At 46.7% G+C, this 18,237-nt stretch overlaps 1 protein-coding gene across 1 annotated transcript in view; it reads right to left on the bottom strand.

The window, feature by feature from the left end:
* kif16bb (kinesin family member 16Bb) overlaps nucleotides 1–18,237 on the bottom strand; it is a 97,975-nt gene that overhangs the window by 30,584 nt on the left and 49,154 nt on the right. Inside the window, exons 13-16 of the mRNA XM_063191872.1 lie at nucleotides 8,635–8,754; nucleotides 7,819–7,870; nucleotides 6,921–7,058; nucleotides 411–493 (exon numbers count right to left, since the gene is read on the bottom strand). Of these exons, the coding sequence (XP_063047942.1) occupies nucleotides 411–493; nucleotides 6,921–7,058; nucleotides 7,819–7,870; nucleotides 8,635–8,754 (393 nt within the window). The remainder of the gene's footprint in view (nucleotides 1–410; nucleotides 494–6,920; nucleotides 7,059–7,818; nucleotides 7,871–8,634; nucleotides 8,755–18,237) is intronic.

An 18,237-nucleotide genomic window follows, 5' to 3' on the forward strand; every position in this document is an offset into this window, starting at 1 on the left:
GTCATCTTTTTCATCGCCTAGCAATTACATAAGCTATCGCAATTATTGCCCAAGATGGAGCTCTAGCGCTCGGGCTGTTTTATCCACATGTGGTATTTTTGTCTCAGGGTTGTGTGAGTGTGTATATTTGTGAATTTGTGTGTGTGCGTGTGTGTGTGTGCTGCTTGAGTATCTGAGAGAAAAAGTAGGTATGTAAGTAATGGAATGTTTGCGTTTGTGTGTGTGTGTGTGTGTGTGTGTGTGTGCTTTCTGAGTTTCTGAGAGCAAAAGTACGTATGTATATGCTGTATTGTGTGTGTGTGTGTGTGTGTGTGTGTGTGTGTGTGTGTGTGTGTGTGTGTGTATATGTCTGCTTGAATTAAGATTGTGGATGTGTGTGGTAGTCTGTTGGGGGCGTGGCCTTGGCCTACCTGCCTCCTCAGCCGCAGTACGGCGGCCTCTTTCGGGTGGTTGAAGCGAAACGTGGAGCAAGTCCCCAGAAGCACCACTGCACCTGCACACACACACACACTCACGCAAACACACACACACACACACACACGCACACACGCACACACGCACACCCGCACGCACGCACGCACGCACGCACACACGCACAGGGAGGGAAGAGACACTACATCAGCTATGTGGAACATCTGTGGGACCTGTCAGCGTTTAGCCCCGTGAACCAAATGCACTGCCGTTCTGCTACCACTGCATTATATGCCTGCCTCCACACAGCAGCACACAGCCAGGTGTTGGGACAGAGCAAACATGGAACTAGAGAGAAACCGGGAGAGAGAGCGGTAAAACTAAATAAACATGAGTACGCGTTTGTCTGCCTGAGTGTTAGCGAACAAACACAGACACAAACACAGACATTGACACACAAACACACACGCACACACAAACACACAAACACACACAAATCACAAGAGTGATATGCGAGTATAATTTGAGTGCGCTGACTTGAGCTTGTGTTGAGGGTGTTGGCCAAGAGCTGCTTCGTATTACAGCACCGCTAACATGGCAAGTGAGCCGTGACAGTGGTGTAGTCTACTTTTTTGAAGTGGGTATACTGTATATTTGAGCATTTTTTGAAGTGGGTATACTGTATATATTTGCGCTATTCTAAATAATGGATCAATCAATTTTAAGTGGGTATACTGAAATCCCAGAAATTTAGAAGTGGGTATACTGGGTATACCTGCGTTCTACATAGACTACACCACTGAGCCGTGATGAATGAGGAGTGACCGCAGAAATACACCAGCGGCGATCTGAGCGAGTCGAGCGACGGAAGTAATTGACTTTGTATTGAGTCGAGAGACAAAAGCGATTCTGGAGACTAGAGCGATTTGCGCGACGAGCGCGACAATTTGAAGTTGAAATCTTTTCAACTTTCTATGACGCGGTTCGGCGACAAGCCGCGACAGCCAATGACTGTATAGAGGTCAGTGACCACAGCAGATACTCTTGTCTCGTCAATCGCTCGTATCGCTTGCTGCTACACTCTGTCGCTTGAATCGCGTCGCCGCTGGTGTATCTCTGCGGTGAGGAGTGAGATATGAGATGTGAGGAGTGAGGAGTGAGGAGTGAGGAGTGAGATAGAAGAGTGACTTGGGGAGCGTAGTGAGATCATGTGATGAGGGAGGTGTGAGGGGTGAGACATGCGATTTGAGGAGTGAGATCTGAGGAGTGATGTGGGGAGTGAGAGGGAGTGTAGTGAGATGTCAGGAGTGAGGAGTTAGGTGTGGAGAGTGAGATATGAGGAGTGAGATGTGAGGAGTGACGTGGGGAGCGTAGGGAGATGTGAAGAGTGAGGAGTGATATGTGAGGAGGAGTGACGTGGGGAACATAGTGAGATGTGAGGAGTGAGGAGTGGGGGGGAGGGAGCAGAGGGATATGTCCTGCTGAAGGTCGTGGGAGTCTCGCTTGACTGGGCCGGGGGGGATGGGGGGGGTCGGCCGGAAGAGACTCCGGCCCGGTGAGACAGGTGGATATATAGGTTGATGCATTGCCGTGACCGTCCGGGTGACATTTCTGGGTCTGTGCACCAAACAGTGGCAGTGATGGAGCCCTGGGGTAGCACAATGCTGTCCATGGGTTGGCTACTACCACCCTACTAGTGCGCAAACATACACGCACACACTAGCATGCGCACACACACCCACCCACCCATCCACACCCACACCCACACCAAATCCCTAAGCCTAACCCCTATCCTCTATCAATTACACTGGCTTCCTATCCATTCACGTATCCATTTCAAAATTCTCCTCCTTGTATACAAGGCCCAGCACAACCTTGCACCCTCCTACATCACAAGTCTCCTCACCCCATACAATCCCACCCGCACACTACGCTCCACTGACTCACTCCTCCTTACAGTTCCCTCTCTCCACACACCTGCGCACCATGGGCGACAGGGCATTTAGTGTTGTTGGCCCCAAACTTTGGAATTCACTCCCACTGTCTCTTCGTCAGTGTTCCACACTATCTACTTTTAAATCCAAGCTGAAGACACACCTTTTCATTTCTGCTTTTCCACTTCATTGACAGGCACTTCCACTTTATTTTAATCATCAATTTATTTTTAATTTTACATATTATTATTATTTATTTTTTTTTATTTTTTTTCCCTCATTTTATTTTATTTTCAAATGCATTCTACTTCTTTTCTTACTTGAAAACATTTATCTTTATTGTACTTTTATTTCTATTTTATTTTTGCATTTTAATTACTCTCCTATTGTTAATTCACTGAAGCTTTGTTTTACTTTCCCTACTGTTATGTATTTGTTTTGATTGTAAAGTGTCCTTGGGTATCTTGAAAGGCGCTCAAAAAAAAATACATTTATTATATATTATATTATTATAGAGACACATGTACAAGCCATCAATACACAAATACAAGTGCATGTCCAAACACATGCACATGCACATGCGCACGCGCGCGCGCACACACACACACACACACACACACACACACACACACACACACACACACACACACACATTGATGATTAACACACATATAAGATGCGGTACGGTGGTATGCTTTAGCAGGCTGAGAAAGGTGAGCCCTCATCCCTCTCTGCATCTATCACATCTGTCCACTTTAATAAGGCCCAGCCACCTCACCACTGTACTTCTGGGGGGATGGGAAAAAAGTTAAACATATAGTAGTTTTCTTCCCAAACATAAAGAATAACAACACAAGTTCCAGACAAGGCAGGCAGAAAAATAGGATGAGGTAGGAAAGATGTGTTGTGCTTTTTTTGTGCCGAAACGCGGCTTCCATTTCCCTCCACCGAGTTCCGCTTCCAAAACAGTGAGAGAGAGAGAGAGAGAGAGAGAGAGAGAGAGAGAGAGAGAGAGAGAGAGAGAGAGAGAGAGAGAGAGAGAGAGAGAGAGAGAGAGAGAGAAAGAGAATACTCATCTTGCCACTATTAACGACTTCTAACGAATGACAAAGCACCTGAAAGCTCAGAATCTGATGGATTCGGCGACAGCCAGCTGCTGGGAAATTACTATCATTTGTTCAAAGAAAATGGCTTCGGATGCCACCATTTTCTGTGGGGGATATTTGCGGCAAATTGAAATTGTTGTAAGGGAGACTATGTTCCCGGGCCTGGCCTGAGCTGGCTTTTTGATGTGCTCGCTTGTTCGTTCGTTCGTTCATTCATTTTCCCTCACTCTCCATCTAGCTATCTCTCCACCTTTCCTACTTTGTGCCTGCGCTCTCTCTCTCTCTCTCTCTTTCATCCCATCATGCTCACTCCATCCATCTATTCATCCCTCTCTCTCTCTCTTGCTTGCTCTTATATCATTCTCTCTCTCTTTCTCTGATACACACACAATCTTTTGGTCTGTGCATTTCTCCTTCTCTTTCACCTCCCGCTCTCTCTTTGACACACAAATACTCACTATCTTTCTGCTTGCCAATTTCCCCTTCTCTCTATCTCTATCCATCTTTCTCTCTCTCTCTCTCTCTCTCTCTCTCTCATGCACAGACACTCACTATATTTCTGTCTGTCCATTTCTCCTTCTCTCTCCATCTCTCTCTCTCTTTCTCTCTCTCTCCCCCCTCACTCTCTCTCTCTCTCTCCATTGCCACTTCTTTATCTGTCCTCTCTTCTGGCCTGGGGAGAATAGATGGCTGTGCCGGGTGGACGCCCTCTTCTCTCCGGAGTCCAACTTCCAGCCTTTTGCTTGTCTGTCATGAAAGGTTAATCCCTCGCTCGCTCTTTTCTCTTTCATTCGTCCCTTCTCTCTTTTCAACCATCCTCCTGTTCTCCATCCACCCTCGTCTCCTCTCCTCTCCTCTCCCCCCTTCATTCTCCTACTATTCCCCATTCCCTCTATTTCTCACAATCTCTCTATTTTTTTTCTCTGACCCATACTTCCACATATCACCCCTGCACACGCACGCACTCACACACGGACACACACACGCAGACACACAAGCACACCACCTTCCCCCAGCCCTATTTCAAAAACCTCAGCTACTCTATCAGCTTCATCTACCAATTAGGTGGAGTGCCCGGGGCTTTGTCCGTAGCCTCTCGCCCTTCAAAATGTTTAGGAAGCAGCGATGGGGCACAACCAACCAACCATCCTCCCCCAACCCACACCAACACGCTCAAACCCACCCACACCGATCCCCCTCACCCTTCTCCTCGACGGAAGTACCAACCAACCATCCACCCCCTACCCACACCCACACCGATCCCAATCACCCCTAAGCCAGGCTGCACCCTCCTAATGACGCAACACCTTCGGCGGCGTTGCTTCAAATCGAATCGCGATTGCAAGTATGTGATAATCAGGCAAACTCAACCCCCTCCTTGACAGAGGTACCAACAAACCACCCTCCCCGGCGTACCCACACCCATACCAATCCTATTCACCCCGCTCCTTGTCAGAGGTATCAACCAACCACCCTCCCAGTACCCACACCCACCCACACCGATCCCCCTCCTTGACAGAGGTACCAACCAACCACACTCCCCCTACCTACACTCATGCCATCCATCCCCCTCCTTGACGGAGGTACCAACTAACCATCCTCTCCTAAACCCACCCCACCCACCCAGCTAGACGCACTGGAGAGAGCTCCTTCGCCAATGGGGACGGTCCATCTGAATAGGCTAGAGCGTGGGCAGCTTTGAATAAGGAGCTGGGGAATGTGGAGTGTCCACATTGAGGTAGAGAGGAGAGGAGGAAAGAGAGGGCTGAGGGGATGAGAAAGAAGAAGACAAAGGAGATGCATTCATCAGTTTCTCCACTCGGTTAATCAACGAGTACACTTGGTGTGTGTGTGTGTGTGTGTGTGTGTGTGTGTGTGTGTGTGTGTGTGTGTGTGTGTGTGACAGTCTTTGTGTTCAAGTGTGTGTGTTTGAACTGCAGGCTCGGTTTCCACTCATTTTTTGTTCGAAAACAATTCTCCTTTGACCTTAGTTTCACTGAAACGCTACCGGAAAAGATGCTAGTACACACAGTATGACACGGAATGACACAGAACAGAAGAGAAGAGAGTAAACTGGACCAAACATCCCTGACTTTATCCGCAGGCGATAGATGGTTTCTCCTCAGTCCACCTAAAAATAGCGTGAACCATCCACCCTGTCAGGCGAGTAATGGGGTGTCCATGATATATGGACACAAGACACACTGTCCCCCCCTTCTATCCACCTACCTAGCCATCAGACTGATGGTGGTAGGAGGCTTTCTTTAGCTCCCCGGACTAAATTGATCTTACAGTTGGTTGGAGAAGTGGCTGAATTGACACACAAGTGTTACTACACGACACGACAGTGTTGCAGTGTTGTGATGAAGGACGGTTAGTCCGAAACGTTGTGCCATTAAATCTTTGGGAGCATTTAACAGTGTTGTGGACCTTTATTTTCTTTTCAGTTACTACACGACATGAACATGAAAAACAGGGCCCTCCTGTATCGTGGTCTTACATCACATTACATTGTACTTACTAGATGTGTATTCTGGGGATTCACTCATCGTTAAAGGTGCACTGTGTAATATTTTTAGTAGTTCATTTCCAGAATGAATGCTGCCCATTCAGAAATATTCAGTAATTTTATTAATAATTACCACCACCATCAAATTCTAAGTATGTATTATGACTGGGAAAATGGCACTTCTCATACATGAAAAGGGGGGATCTTCTCCATGTCTGCCATTTTGAATGTCAAGAAATAGACCTTTTGAGCAGTAAAAAGTACTGTACTTTGGTCATATGGAATATCAAAAATGATCTCCATATGTTTACAAGGCTCTGACTAACAAGGAAATATGATCCTATGTGAAAAATCCTGGAGTATCGTTTTAACATAGATCAAATTTGCTAGAAATTTGAAAGGAAGTTATGGTAGTACAAAGGAACAATAGTGCAAGAGAATAGCAGGATTTTCAAAGAAAGTGCGCATGATGAACCCCAGAATTCAGTCCTTGAAGCATTGGAACCATGTGGGGTTAGACTCTAACCATTAGATGCTTCACTTCAGCTCCACTTCAGCTATTGATGAGAGCGCATGAGGCCACCACCTTCCTGGTATGAGAATCGAACCCGCTCCCGTCAGCCAAGACCAATTCCCTAATCCTACACCACCCACCAGGCCAGGCCAGGTATGAAACATATATTATTTTTTGTAGTATTTACTTTAGTTATTATGGGTTACTATGGGAGTTATTATGGCAGGACAGCTGAAGAGGTGGAAGAGCGATGTAGGGTTTGAAAAATGACCTCAGGGCTAGAATTGATCTTCTATACGATATTCACATTTTTCTAAACATCTTCACCGCAACAATATTCTTGCTTCCTATTTTTCGATCTATGGGCCATCTCCAACGCACCTGCCAGCTGAGGTTTGCGAATAAGAAAATCCCAAGTTGTAGCGGAGACTGAGAGCATACATTACCTTGTGTGAGCTGACAGGGGCCCGTCAGCTGGGTTCCGTTGAGCGAGCAGGCAGCTCCGGGGAGAGGAGCCAATGTGACGGCCCCCTCTCGGTTCTCAAACACACAGTGCTCCCTCAGGACACCCGCAGCCTCCAGCACTGACACAGGCAGAAACATAGAGACAGGGACAGTGAGGTGGAGAGACAGAAACATATATACAGGGACAGTGAGGTGGAGAGACAAGCGCACAAGGAACTGGACAGAATAATGGACAGGCAGACAGTTCAATGGCACATTCAATGCCAAGGCTAGATTTATTGTGAATACTGAAACGTCTATTCTGATAAGCAGGGGCAGGGCTCTAAATTAAGACAGACCAACCGACTAGCCACTCTGACTGATAGTATGTGTATGTTTGGCTAGTAAGATCTACGAGTGAAAATTGGCAAGTGATGAAAAAAGTTAATTTATAGCCCTGGTGATAAGCAGTACAATTATTCATTTGGAATTTCGTTATTTCTTACGCACTCAACCCTGCGTGAACCCAGTTGTGTTAACATGAATGTGTAACATAAATAATCAGACTTGATGCACACCCCCAATGACGGTCAACAGGTTGGTACATATGCATTTAGAAACCTTGTTTTGTCAAGGTGTGAATTTCAGTACCACCTTCGCTGACAATACAACTACAGGGTACAATGGCTGCATAGGCAGCTACTTTGCTTTACTTTTTTTATAATAAAAAACAGAATGTTTATTTTTTTTTATTATTTACTTTTTCGCCTCAATGACTAAGCAAATCGTCCTGGACGGTATTCGCCTATCCTCAGTTGAGTGTCCTGTCCAGTGTGTTAACTTGAGGGAGTGAAGCGAATAATGAGAAAGTCAGTGGCGTCTGATCGCTGTGAGCCTTACCGATGTCCTGCTTTGTAGTGGCGTCCGCTCGGCCCACCGCCGTCCTGCCCTCCTGCAACGCAACAACACAGCCAGCGAGACAGGCCAGGAGTGCTTAAGTAAGCAATGTTAAGCTCTGTGGCGTGGTGGTAGACCACATGATTTTGGTTTTACTGCTGCTTCTTGTAAAATGGTGTGAAAGCAACAGACCGTAAAAAGAGGCAGTTTGTCTTTTGCATATATATTTATTTATTTATTTCATTTCCATTCCTGTTTGTTTCCATTGTGCTGACTGGCTAAAGTGAGGAGGCTTGGGGCTGTAATAGGGCCCGGGAACTTTTGGCTTAAAGGGGACCCTCATATTTAGCCACGCAAAATTGACTCATGTGGGCCCTGCACCCTCGTGGGACCCTATTTTCAGAAATGTTAAGAAAAAAATAAAAAAATATATATAAAAATATATATATATATATATATATATATATATATATATATATATATATATATATATATATAAAAATATATATCTCTGAAAATAGGGGCCACAAGGTTGCGGGGCCCACCGGGAAATGCCCGCTAAGACAGATAGCCAGTCCAGCCCTGGCAGGGTTGTGGGTTGGGGAGCAGAGGGGATGGGGCAGCGTTACAGGAGTGGATGTGTGTACTCAATGGTAAATAGAAAAGGATGACCGGGCGGGGTGGAAGGGGGTTGGAGTGGAGGGTAAGGGGAGAGCGTTAGGGGAGTGGATGTGTGTACTCACATCCACTCCCCTGGAGGAAGGGGGGGGGGGGGGGGGATCAGGAGTAGGTGTTATGGAAGGGGATGTGCGTACTCACGGGTAAACGGTAAAGGATGACCCCGGTGCTTAGGAGGTCGTCATCAATGCCAATCAGGTGGGGCATATCGGAGTCCAGTACCACGCCACTACCCTCCTTCCTCAGGGCCACAGTCTCTTCCTGTGGAAAGACAGGCAGACAGGCAGACAGGCAGACAGGCAGACACAGACACACACAATAAAAGACACAAAGAGAGAAAGAGAGAAAGAGAGAAAGGGAAAAAGACAGAGACAGACAGACAGACAGACAGACAGACAGACACACACACACAGAAAAGGGAAGTATATGCTATCAGACACAAATGCAAAACATTACAGACTACATTGTTTATGGATGCACTTCCTGGACTGAAGGTGAAACAGAGAGAGAGAGAGAGAGAGAGAGAGAGAGAGAGAGAGAGAGAGAGAGAGAGAGAGAGAGAGAGAAAGAAAGGACTGATAGGGAGTCGCAGCCACACTTCTCCTCGTGCCTCAATTCAGTGGCAGGCAAAGGCATCGAGTGGGAGAAAAATAGACAACGAATCGAAAGAATAAGAGAAAAAGAGAGAGAGAGAGAGAGAGAGAGAGAATTTGGCCATCGGCTGATGGCGACCCCATAAATCATGTCCCTGTTAGTGGGGGCGGTGTGTGTGTGTGTGTGTGTGTGTGTGTGTGTGTGTGTGTGTGTGTGTGTGTGTGTGAATTATTTGTCGTGTAAATGGAACGCATGGCCGGTGGCACTGGCCACAATATAGTATATAAAAAACATTGGAGCGTACTGTATGCATCACCGACTCTTAAGCCACCAGGGCCAGGCATTTATCACAGGAAGTTGCAAGCGAGACACGAGAAGCGGGAGAGGAGGAGAGCGGCTTGCAGCGATGGGATGTTGCAAGCGAGAAAACAGGCAAAAAAAAAGAGAGAGAAGTAGGAGAGATGGCATGGCGAGAGTGCGTAAATATCTTTTTCGACAAAATGGAGCCTGGGACTTCTTGTGGCTCTGGGGGTGCGAGCAACCACATCTGGCAACCACAGGTACAAAATTGATGGTTAGCATGTGATATTGTTGTGTGTTTGTGTGTGTGTGTGTCTGTCTGTGCATGTGCAAAGGTGTGAGGATTCAACGGAGATAGAAACTGTGGGAGCAGGCAAACCAATATGTTCATCATTTATTTTTCCAAGCTGCTCCCACAGACACTTACCCAAAATGCACTAATTAGACTCTACCCTAACTGTACATACGGTAATATGTGGGGGAAAAAAAATCCTATTTTTCATTCTACAGGTGTTAACGTACCAGACGCTGTGCTCACCTTTCCAGAGACAAATGCATAATGGCCTCTTCAGTGGCCTTCACTCTAGAATAATAATATTTATGCCAACATGTAGGCGTCCGGTGTCAACCGGCTGAATAATCGATGAGCTCGAGGGTTTCCGACCGTACAGCATGGCTGAAGCCACCGGTGATTAATGCACCTACAGTAGCACTGACATTCAGATTACGGGGGAAAAAATCACGGCCTTTCGCTCCCTCCCCTCTTCACCGCCTTAAAAAGTCAACGCCGAATCGATGTTCAACATGGGAAAAAAATCCATTCGACTTGGCAGCGGCTTACCTGTTAAATATGCATTTAGTGCCATTTGAGCCCCTCTCATCAGGTGAGTGATAAAGAGACGGAGACGATTGATTTTTCACAGTGGGTGGTGGGCTGGTGGTTCTCTGTGTTGCGCATCTAAGATATGGTTTAGGTCAGGGCTATTCAAATGGCGTCCCTGGGGCCAGATGCGGCCCTTGGATATCAAGGTTCTGCCCCCCCACAAACCCCTTGAAATACAGAATTGTTTTTCAGAATTTAGAGATAAAAGTATGGGTTCTGTATAGAGCTGAAACAGGACGTTAACATGCAGGAAATTACATCTAAGAAATGCAAAGCTTTCTCGGGGAGGACCCCCAGACCCCCCACTTCAATGAAGTCTCCCATATTTTTTTTCATCGACAGTCGGCAACTATAATACATACCTATAGTTCGACCCCTTTACTGGGAGGAATTTGAAAAACTGGCCCTCGTTGACATTTAATTGAATACCCCTGGTTTAGGTGGTGGTCGGTGGTCCTGGCCCCCCCCCAGCCCTGGTGTACGTACGTACTACATCAGGGGTGGAAATACCTCGGTGCAGAGAGTAAAATCCTTGCCACATATTTTTTGCTACAGCCAATTCAATGAACCACATCCATTCAGGTTGATGAGTCAGGTTGATGAGCTTATAGTTAACCCAACCAGGACTTTTACTTTGTCAGTTTAGTTTTTCCACATCTGTACAGTGTGCTGACATTAGCAGCCTGTCAAGATGTAGAGCTGTAGCTCACACAGTGCTAGAGCCAGCAGTGTTGTAGCCTGTAGACCAGTGGTTCTCAACCTTTTTTTAACAAACGCCCCCCTGACCTCATCATAAGCCTCCCAACGCCCCCCTGACCTCATCATAAGCCCTAAACACAAGTTGGAGCATTTGAGCTATGGGAATATAGAGAAACACTTCCATGGGCCCATCACTAAAAGCACTTCTGTGACTCTATCACGGAAACTCAAAACGCAAAACCTATGAAACTGCCACAGACACTGACCTCTATACGTTTGGCCACATATTTTTTGTGTCACAATGGTTCGTGCTCATTTCACAGATTTCTGTGAGATCATATCGCATATCCCCTCAACAGTTGGCCCACTCACTTGAATGAAAGAGATGAACGTTTGGCTAACTTGGAGAAATTGGTTGGGCTAAATGTGGCATTCTGTAATTTTCAAACAATTTTTTAACAAATAAAAAAAAACACTGCATTTTTAAACATACACTGTTCACCACAGAACACAATTCCTAGCTCACCAGAATTCATAGCTCACTTTTAACACGGCATTATGCACTAGCACTGGTAAATGTTTTCCTGTGTCTGACAGTATAATATGTATGAGTAGAATGAGGAGAATATTTCTGCCACCTTAACAGCAGATTCTATCCATCCTAATATGTCTCCTGTCACCATGCACAGCACGCACACGCACAGTGCACACACACGCACACGCACACGCACACACACACACACACACACACACACACACACACACACACACACACACACACACACACACACACACACACACACACACACACACACACACACACACACACACCTCTATTACCTGTCAACACCTTTCTTTGCATGCACATATGTCATGTGCGTACACAGGAGACAGGTGGAAAAACACCTCCATTTACAAGCCATCAGCTCTGCTGCTGAGCTTGTAGGAAATGATTATAATGGCAGCCATGGATAGTGCAGCCAATAAAACCAGGGAAAAACCTTCATGTGTATTGGGGATGAGAAAAGAGGGCAGAGGCCTGTGTGCTCTCTGAGCCATCAAGACTGCTCTGTAATGACAGTTATTCGCAGGCTTGGGGTGGTGTCGGTGGATATGTTTGTTTGTGTTTTGTGTGTGTGTGTGTGTGTGTGTGTGTGTGTGTGTGTGTGTGTGTGTGTGTGTGTGTGTGTGTGTGTGTGTGTGTGTGTGTGGCACAGGTGCATGACTTATATACTGCATGTGTGGGGGTTGCCGGCGGTAAAAGAGTGGTTTAAACACCTTAAACACAGCGTAGCATCGGGTCGTCATAAACATGTCTGCTGGCATAGTAAACTGAGCCGCGAGTCAAGAATGAGGAGTCCTTTTGCGGAGTCTGCACAGTCGCCTAAGTGAAACATCAGGCGAAATAACGGCTGCTCTGAAACTGCAGCAGCCTTGAGTTTGAGTGTATTTTCCCTTTCAAGTCTGCTCTGCACAGTGTACCTGGAGGAAAAAAAAGGCCTTTTAGTACTTTTCCTGCAGTGGAAATAGACCAGAGATTTTCGTTTTCATTTTTTTCCCCTCCCTCCCCCACATACAACCTTGCCCAAAACAGGAAAAAGGAACAGTGACTACAAAATAGACACCAAAGGCTGTACTACTCCAAATGTCTCTCTGTTCCTTTTGTTCTCGCTCCATCTTGCATCTTGCACTTCTCTCGCTCCCACGCTTTCGGTCTTCCCTTCTTGCAGGAGAGAAGTTTGTCCTTTTGCCGCACAGCTGACAGCGTTTGAGGGGGTTGGTGAAAAAATCTTTACCCCTTTTAACGAGACGGCAAAACCCATCGACTGCTTGCCCCCCTCGCCCTGGCGCTTTAATTAAATGAGTCCATCAAAGAGTTCATTAGAGATGAAGGAAGAGACTGGCCTGACAGATCTAACTTGGTTCATCACTCTCGCTCAAGAGTTGGAAAAAAAAAGATGGCTGACGTTCGAACGAGTGTGGAGGTGGCGGGACGTTGGAGGCACGCAGTCTTCCTGCCTTAGATGTTCAGCGAGGCTTTTCATAATCGAGAGCTTGGCTTCAGCGCCCCTCCTCTCCCCTCCTCCGCTCTCCTTTCCTCCCCTCTCGTCATCTCCTCTCCTCTGCTCTTCTCTCCTTCATTCTCTTTACTACCCTCCCCTCTGCCACTCTCCTCTCCTCTCCTCTCCTAAACACCTCTCTCCTCCACTCTCTACTTTGATGGGAGCAGGTGGCAAATGTAATTAACTTGGTTCCGAACTACTGTCACAGCAAGATGCAGGCCCCCTTTCTAAAGTGCTATTGTAAAAGCCATCATTTCCACTGACTCATATTTTTAACCTCCCCTCCAAGCATATAATGGCTTCTTTCCTTCCTTCCTTCTTTCTTTCTTTCTTTCTTTCTTGATGCCTTCGCCCAAAGCTTTTCAAGCTGCCATGCAGTTTGGCATTTGGCCGTGAACCACACACGTCCCTTAAAATGATGATGGGCATGGGTGGCATAGGAGATTCGTATCTACTGAACCATCTTAACTACCTTCCATGAGTGGAGACAAAATGCTTTTCAAGATAGACTTGTGATTAAAATGAGACTGTTGGTTAAAATTCCTCATCACCGGTTCATAAAAAGCAATAACAAATGGGCAAAAAAGTGTATCAAATGAGTGGATAACTTGTTAATGGAGGCAGAATAATGAAAAGAAGAGTCTACTCGTTGACCATTAAGTGAGAGTACATCAGTCATGCCTTTAGGCAAACTTGGTATAACACAGAGGCCATAGGCTGAGTTTAATTTGGACCAGGGCTCAGCCCTGCCTCCTCATCTTGGCAACAGAGTCAGATTGATTGCGCTAATGTGCTGATTTTTTACTCTGATGAAGATATGGCAACGTCAAAACTTTAGTTTGCCACTACTCTAAATAAAAGCAAAAAATAATCTTCCACATCTGAGATGGTCTGGTAATTCTTTCCTACTTTTGAACTCCTTTCCCGTGACCCACCAGATAGTGAAGGACAGGACACGGAGAGTACCTTAGTTTTCTATTCTCTGCTACACTTTTGTAGCAACAAAATGAGATATTGACCACTGTAAGTAAAGAGAGAGGGTTCTCCTCCGTACGCAGAACCCAATTATATCCCTGAATGTAGAATTAGGCTCTTGAACAAAGAATTGGCTAGTAATGTCAGAAATGTCTAAAACTTTACATTACATCACATTATACATTACACTTAGCTGATGCTTTTGTTCAAAGCGACTTACAGTGTACATACGTATATCTACAGGATATTGGTGACAGTCCCTGGAGCAATGTGGGGTTAGGTGGCTTGCTCAAGGCCACTTGATGTAGGTGTAGGGAGAGGTACAGGTGGGATTTGAAACTGCAACCCTCTCATCTCAGTCCACCTCCCTAACCACTATTCCACAGCTGCCCCCAAACTTCTGATACGACAGGTGTAGTCCAAGCAACCCAGCACCTAATCATCCCCTGGTACGGTGGCATTCAGCCAAGGTGGTTTGGTACATGTGGCTGGCTAGCCACACTAAGGACTAACACCTAAGCCTTTGATATCACCTACAGAACAGCCCGCTACAGGGAGAAAATGAGCCTTCCGTTCGGAATCGGCCAGTACTCCAATTAGAGCAACGGTGATGCACACACATTTGATCGAACATCAAAGACAGCACCTGGGCATCTCTCTCTCTCTCTCTCTCTCTCTCTCTCTCTCTCTCTCTCTCGTGTTCGCTACAAATGCAGATCAAAGACCTTTTTCTATCAAAACACCTGTCAATCTGTACACACAAGAAAACGCGTCTTCCCGTCATATTTACCGCACACAACATCTGAACGAGAGCTGCGGTTATTTGTGGATCTGTCCAATTCTGCTCTACATCATATTCTGTCAAGGAGTATTGCTGTCAATGAACAGAGGAGATAATAGAACAACAAAAACTCCCGTAAAGGAGGAAGACAAAGGGATTGTTTTTGAAACTAAGACTGCAACAGCGACGAGTGAGGATAGCAGGATTTGAAAAAGCGTGGAGGAACCTCTCCCCATCTTGGGATCTAAGCCGCATAAATACTCCCACAGAAAAATAGAAGAGAGAGAGAGGGAGAGAGAGAGAGAGAGAGAGAGAGAGAGAGAGAGAGAGAGAGAGAGAGAAAGCAGGAGAGCGTGTGTGTTTGGGCCCCAGGGCGCCTGTAGCGTATTTTGCTTCGAAATGAAAACAAATGGCACAGCCCACCCAAAGATAAACTACTCTGGTTAGGATGCCACGTCTGCCATCTATCGTGACTATCCCGCAGCCGTCGGGGCAAAAAAAAAAAGTTACAAAATAAAAAAGAAAAAACTTTGAATTACTAAAACACTATGAGTTTCCCTCCTCACCGGGGCGGCATAAGGAAGTTCACCCAAACGGTGAACATCTGAAACATACCCACATGCTCTCTGCCCCGCTCACCCTCTCTTCTCTCTCTTCTTCTATCCATCCATCCTTCCTTCCCTCCTTCACTCTCCTGTCTGCCACGTCTGTCTGAAGCAAAGAGAGTGAGAAAGAGAGAGACAGAGAGAGAGAGAGAGAGAGAGAGAGAGAGAGAGAGACAGAGACAGAGACAGAGAGGGCCCCTCTTGCTCCCATCTCATATTAATTACCTTCAGTTTCCTGCACACCCTCTAACCAATCTGAGGCACCAGCGACGCATAACTTTGCATTCCAAATTCACCGCACATGCGGAATTAAGATTCTGTTTACGTTCTGTTCCCCCACACCCCACCCCACTAACCGCAAGAAAACCCCCAACCACCACCACCAGCACAACCCCCCCCCCCCACCCACCACCATTCTCGCTGCCGCCTCCAAAGAACTGCCGCTTCTCTAGCGAAACCATCAATTTATTCTTTAGCTTTGAGCGCAGACGAGCTCATCAAGAGCGTTAACCCTCTGAGTGCTTTCTCGGCAGCAGCAGTGGCAGCAACGGCAACGACGCATCATCGGGTTGGCTCTGCAAGCTCAGTGCAGGGGTTGTTTTCAGCATAAAAACACAAGCATGCTTCTACCCAAAACAACAGCAGCTGGCATAGCAGTTGAGCGTATTTAGCTCTTACTTGGCTAATTGACCAAAATGCTTCCATCAGGCCCACCGACAAACACCACCACCACGCACGCAAGCTTCCATGGTGAGCAGCTATGGAGAGTGTTCTTCTGGCGTATGGCCAGCTAGTCAATATACGCACTCATGAGAGCCGTTGCAATCATGAGAGTAACAGTTCACAGCAGATGTGTACACCCCCCCCCTTTTTTTTCGACGCTCTTCCATTTTGCAGCACCCAATCTGGTTGGTTGATGGGTGAGCATAAGGTGGGCACTGCCACGCACACAGCCTTCAGCAGGAACGGAACAAGGTGGGCACTGCCACAGCCTGGAGCCTGGAGCGGGGGCCTTGTCAAAACACGCCCATTGAGATGTGCCTCATGCCTCTGGTAGTACCACAATGACTTAGCGGGCACCCGCCCTCCCCACTCACCACTCACACACTCACACAAACCTAGACACACACACACACACACACGTACACACACACTGTAGACGCAATCTGACATTTACAGCGCTCCCATATTAATTAACGTTGTAAACGTTTGGAGATTAATCCGCCATATGTGACTAATCAAAATCTCTTAATTAGGAGGTGCAGCGGCGGCCCAGTAATGAGTTCCTGGGCACAGCGGCGCTTCGCATTAACCTTCCCCGTGCGACCTCGCCCGTGGTCCGCTCGGCCAACGCACGCACGCACGCACGTACGTACACACTCACGCATGTACGTAGGGATGGATGGACGGACGCACACACATGCACGGCTCATCTCACCTCTGACACCTTTCACTCAGTCCGGCCGAATGGCTTTTAACACCAGGTCTTTACAGTATAATACGCCTGAGCTGGCCGCCCTGCGCCTTTGGCAGCTTCTCAAAAGGTTCAATCTTCAATGGAGGGAAAAAAAGGGCCTCAGGGCCATAGAAAAGAAGGGGGTGGGTGGAGGAAGAATGGAGGAGAGCAGAAAAAGGAAGGAGACAAAAAGATGGGGAAAATGGTCGAGCAGTCTTTTTTCAAAGGGTGACATTCATGGCATCCAAGGTCGTGGGGGTTGTGTAGAAAAACACAACAAAGATCAAAAGGGCACAGAGCTCACACTTCTTAGTTACGAGGGGACTGGCGTCTTCAAGACGAGAGTCGTGCGACGTGCGTGCATACGCGTATGTGTGTGTGTTTGTGTGCGTGCGTTTGAGTTATTACTGTAGGGCCTTCCATGTTTACACACAAGGCCATGTCCTCTGGATGAGTAATTCAGACACACAAGAAAAGGAAGAAAGCCACTCTAAGGGAAAGGCAGCCTGTCAATGCCAATAATGGGACATTTCTAGCACATTGAACACAAACATTTCTTTATTCTCTGAATGGTAGGAGGAAAATCCTAGTCCTCTGAAATCAAAGTCCTCTCTGAAATATCGGACATACACATTCAAGTCAACTAATGGTTGGTAGTCGCACTGGATACTATTCTTAATATCACACTCGCAGTCAGTCATCACAGGATATCAGAGGATGAGAGCACCAACTATCTATGTGCTCTCGGAGCAGGGCTCACAATTTCAAGGGAACGTCAGGGGACTGGTGAAAATAGGGACTTCAGGGTTAGCACAGGACTTCTATCTGTCACTCCCATGACACCACCCACTACAAAATGATCTCACGTTAGTCTTCACCATCAGAGGATTGGGGATCATTAAAACCCCCCTCTAATGGATGTTGGGTGCCATTCCAATCTAAATGTCGAGCTGGAAAGTTAAATACAATCGCCAGGTTGACTTTGCATGTTAACTGCCCTGGCTGTAACCAGATCCCTGGTGGCATCTGTGCAGCGCAGCCATGGAGCTGTGGAGACACCTACTGGTGGATGGGATGAAGCACATGTGAGGACCATGAGGCATCTGAAATCAGCACAGTGGGGGCCAGACATTCACCTGGCTGTTGAATGAAATTGAACGGCCGGGAGGAAGCACAAAACTAAATGGAGCACGATGTCTGCTCCGCAGCGATATTGCTTAATATTCGCTTTTTCGCAATCGAGTAAACTGTCCCCATATAAATAAGGCCATGCAATCATCTCAAGCTCAATATCCCAACATGAACAAGTCCAGCGAGCTCCAAAATGAAAATGGATTGACTGTAATGAACAGAAGGGAGTAGGCCTATGACATCTTACCAATACGGTC

The sequence above is a fragment of the Engraulis encrasicolus genome, chromosome 24, assembly GCF_034702125.1.
Source record: "Engraulis encrasicolus isolate BLACKSEA-1 chromosome 24, IST_EnEncr_1.0, whole genome shotgun sequence".
Classification (NCBI taxonomy): domain Eukaryota; kingdom Metazoa; phylum Chordata; class Actinopteri; order Clupeiformes; family Engraulidae; genus Engraulis; species Engraulis encrasicolus.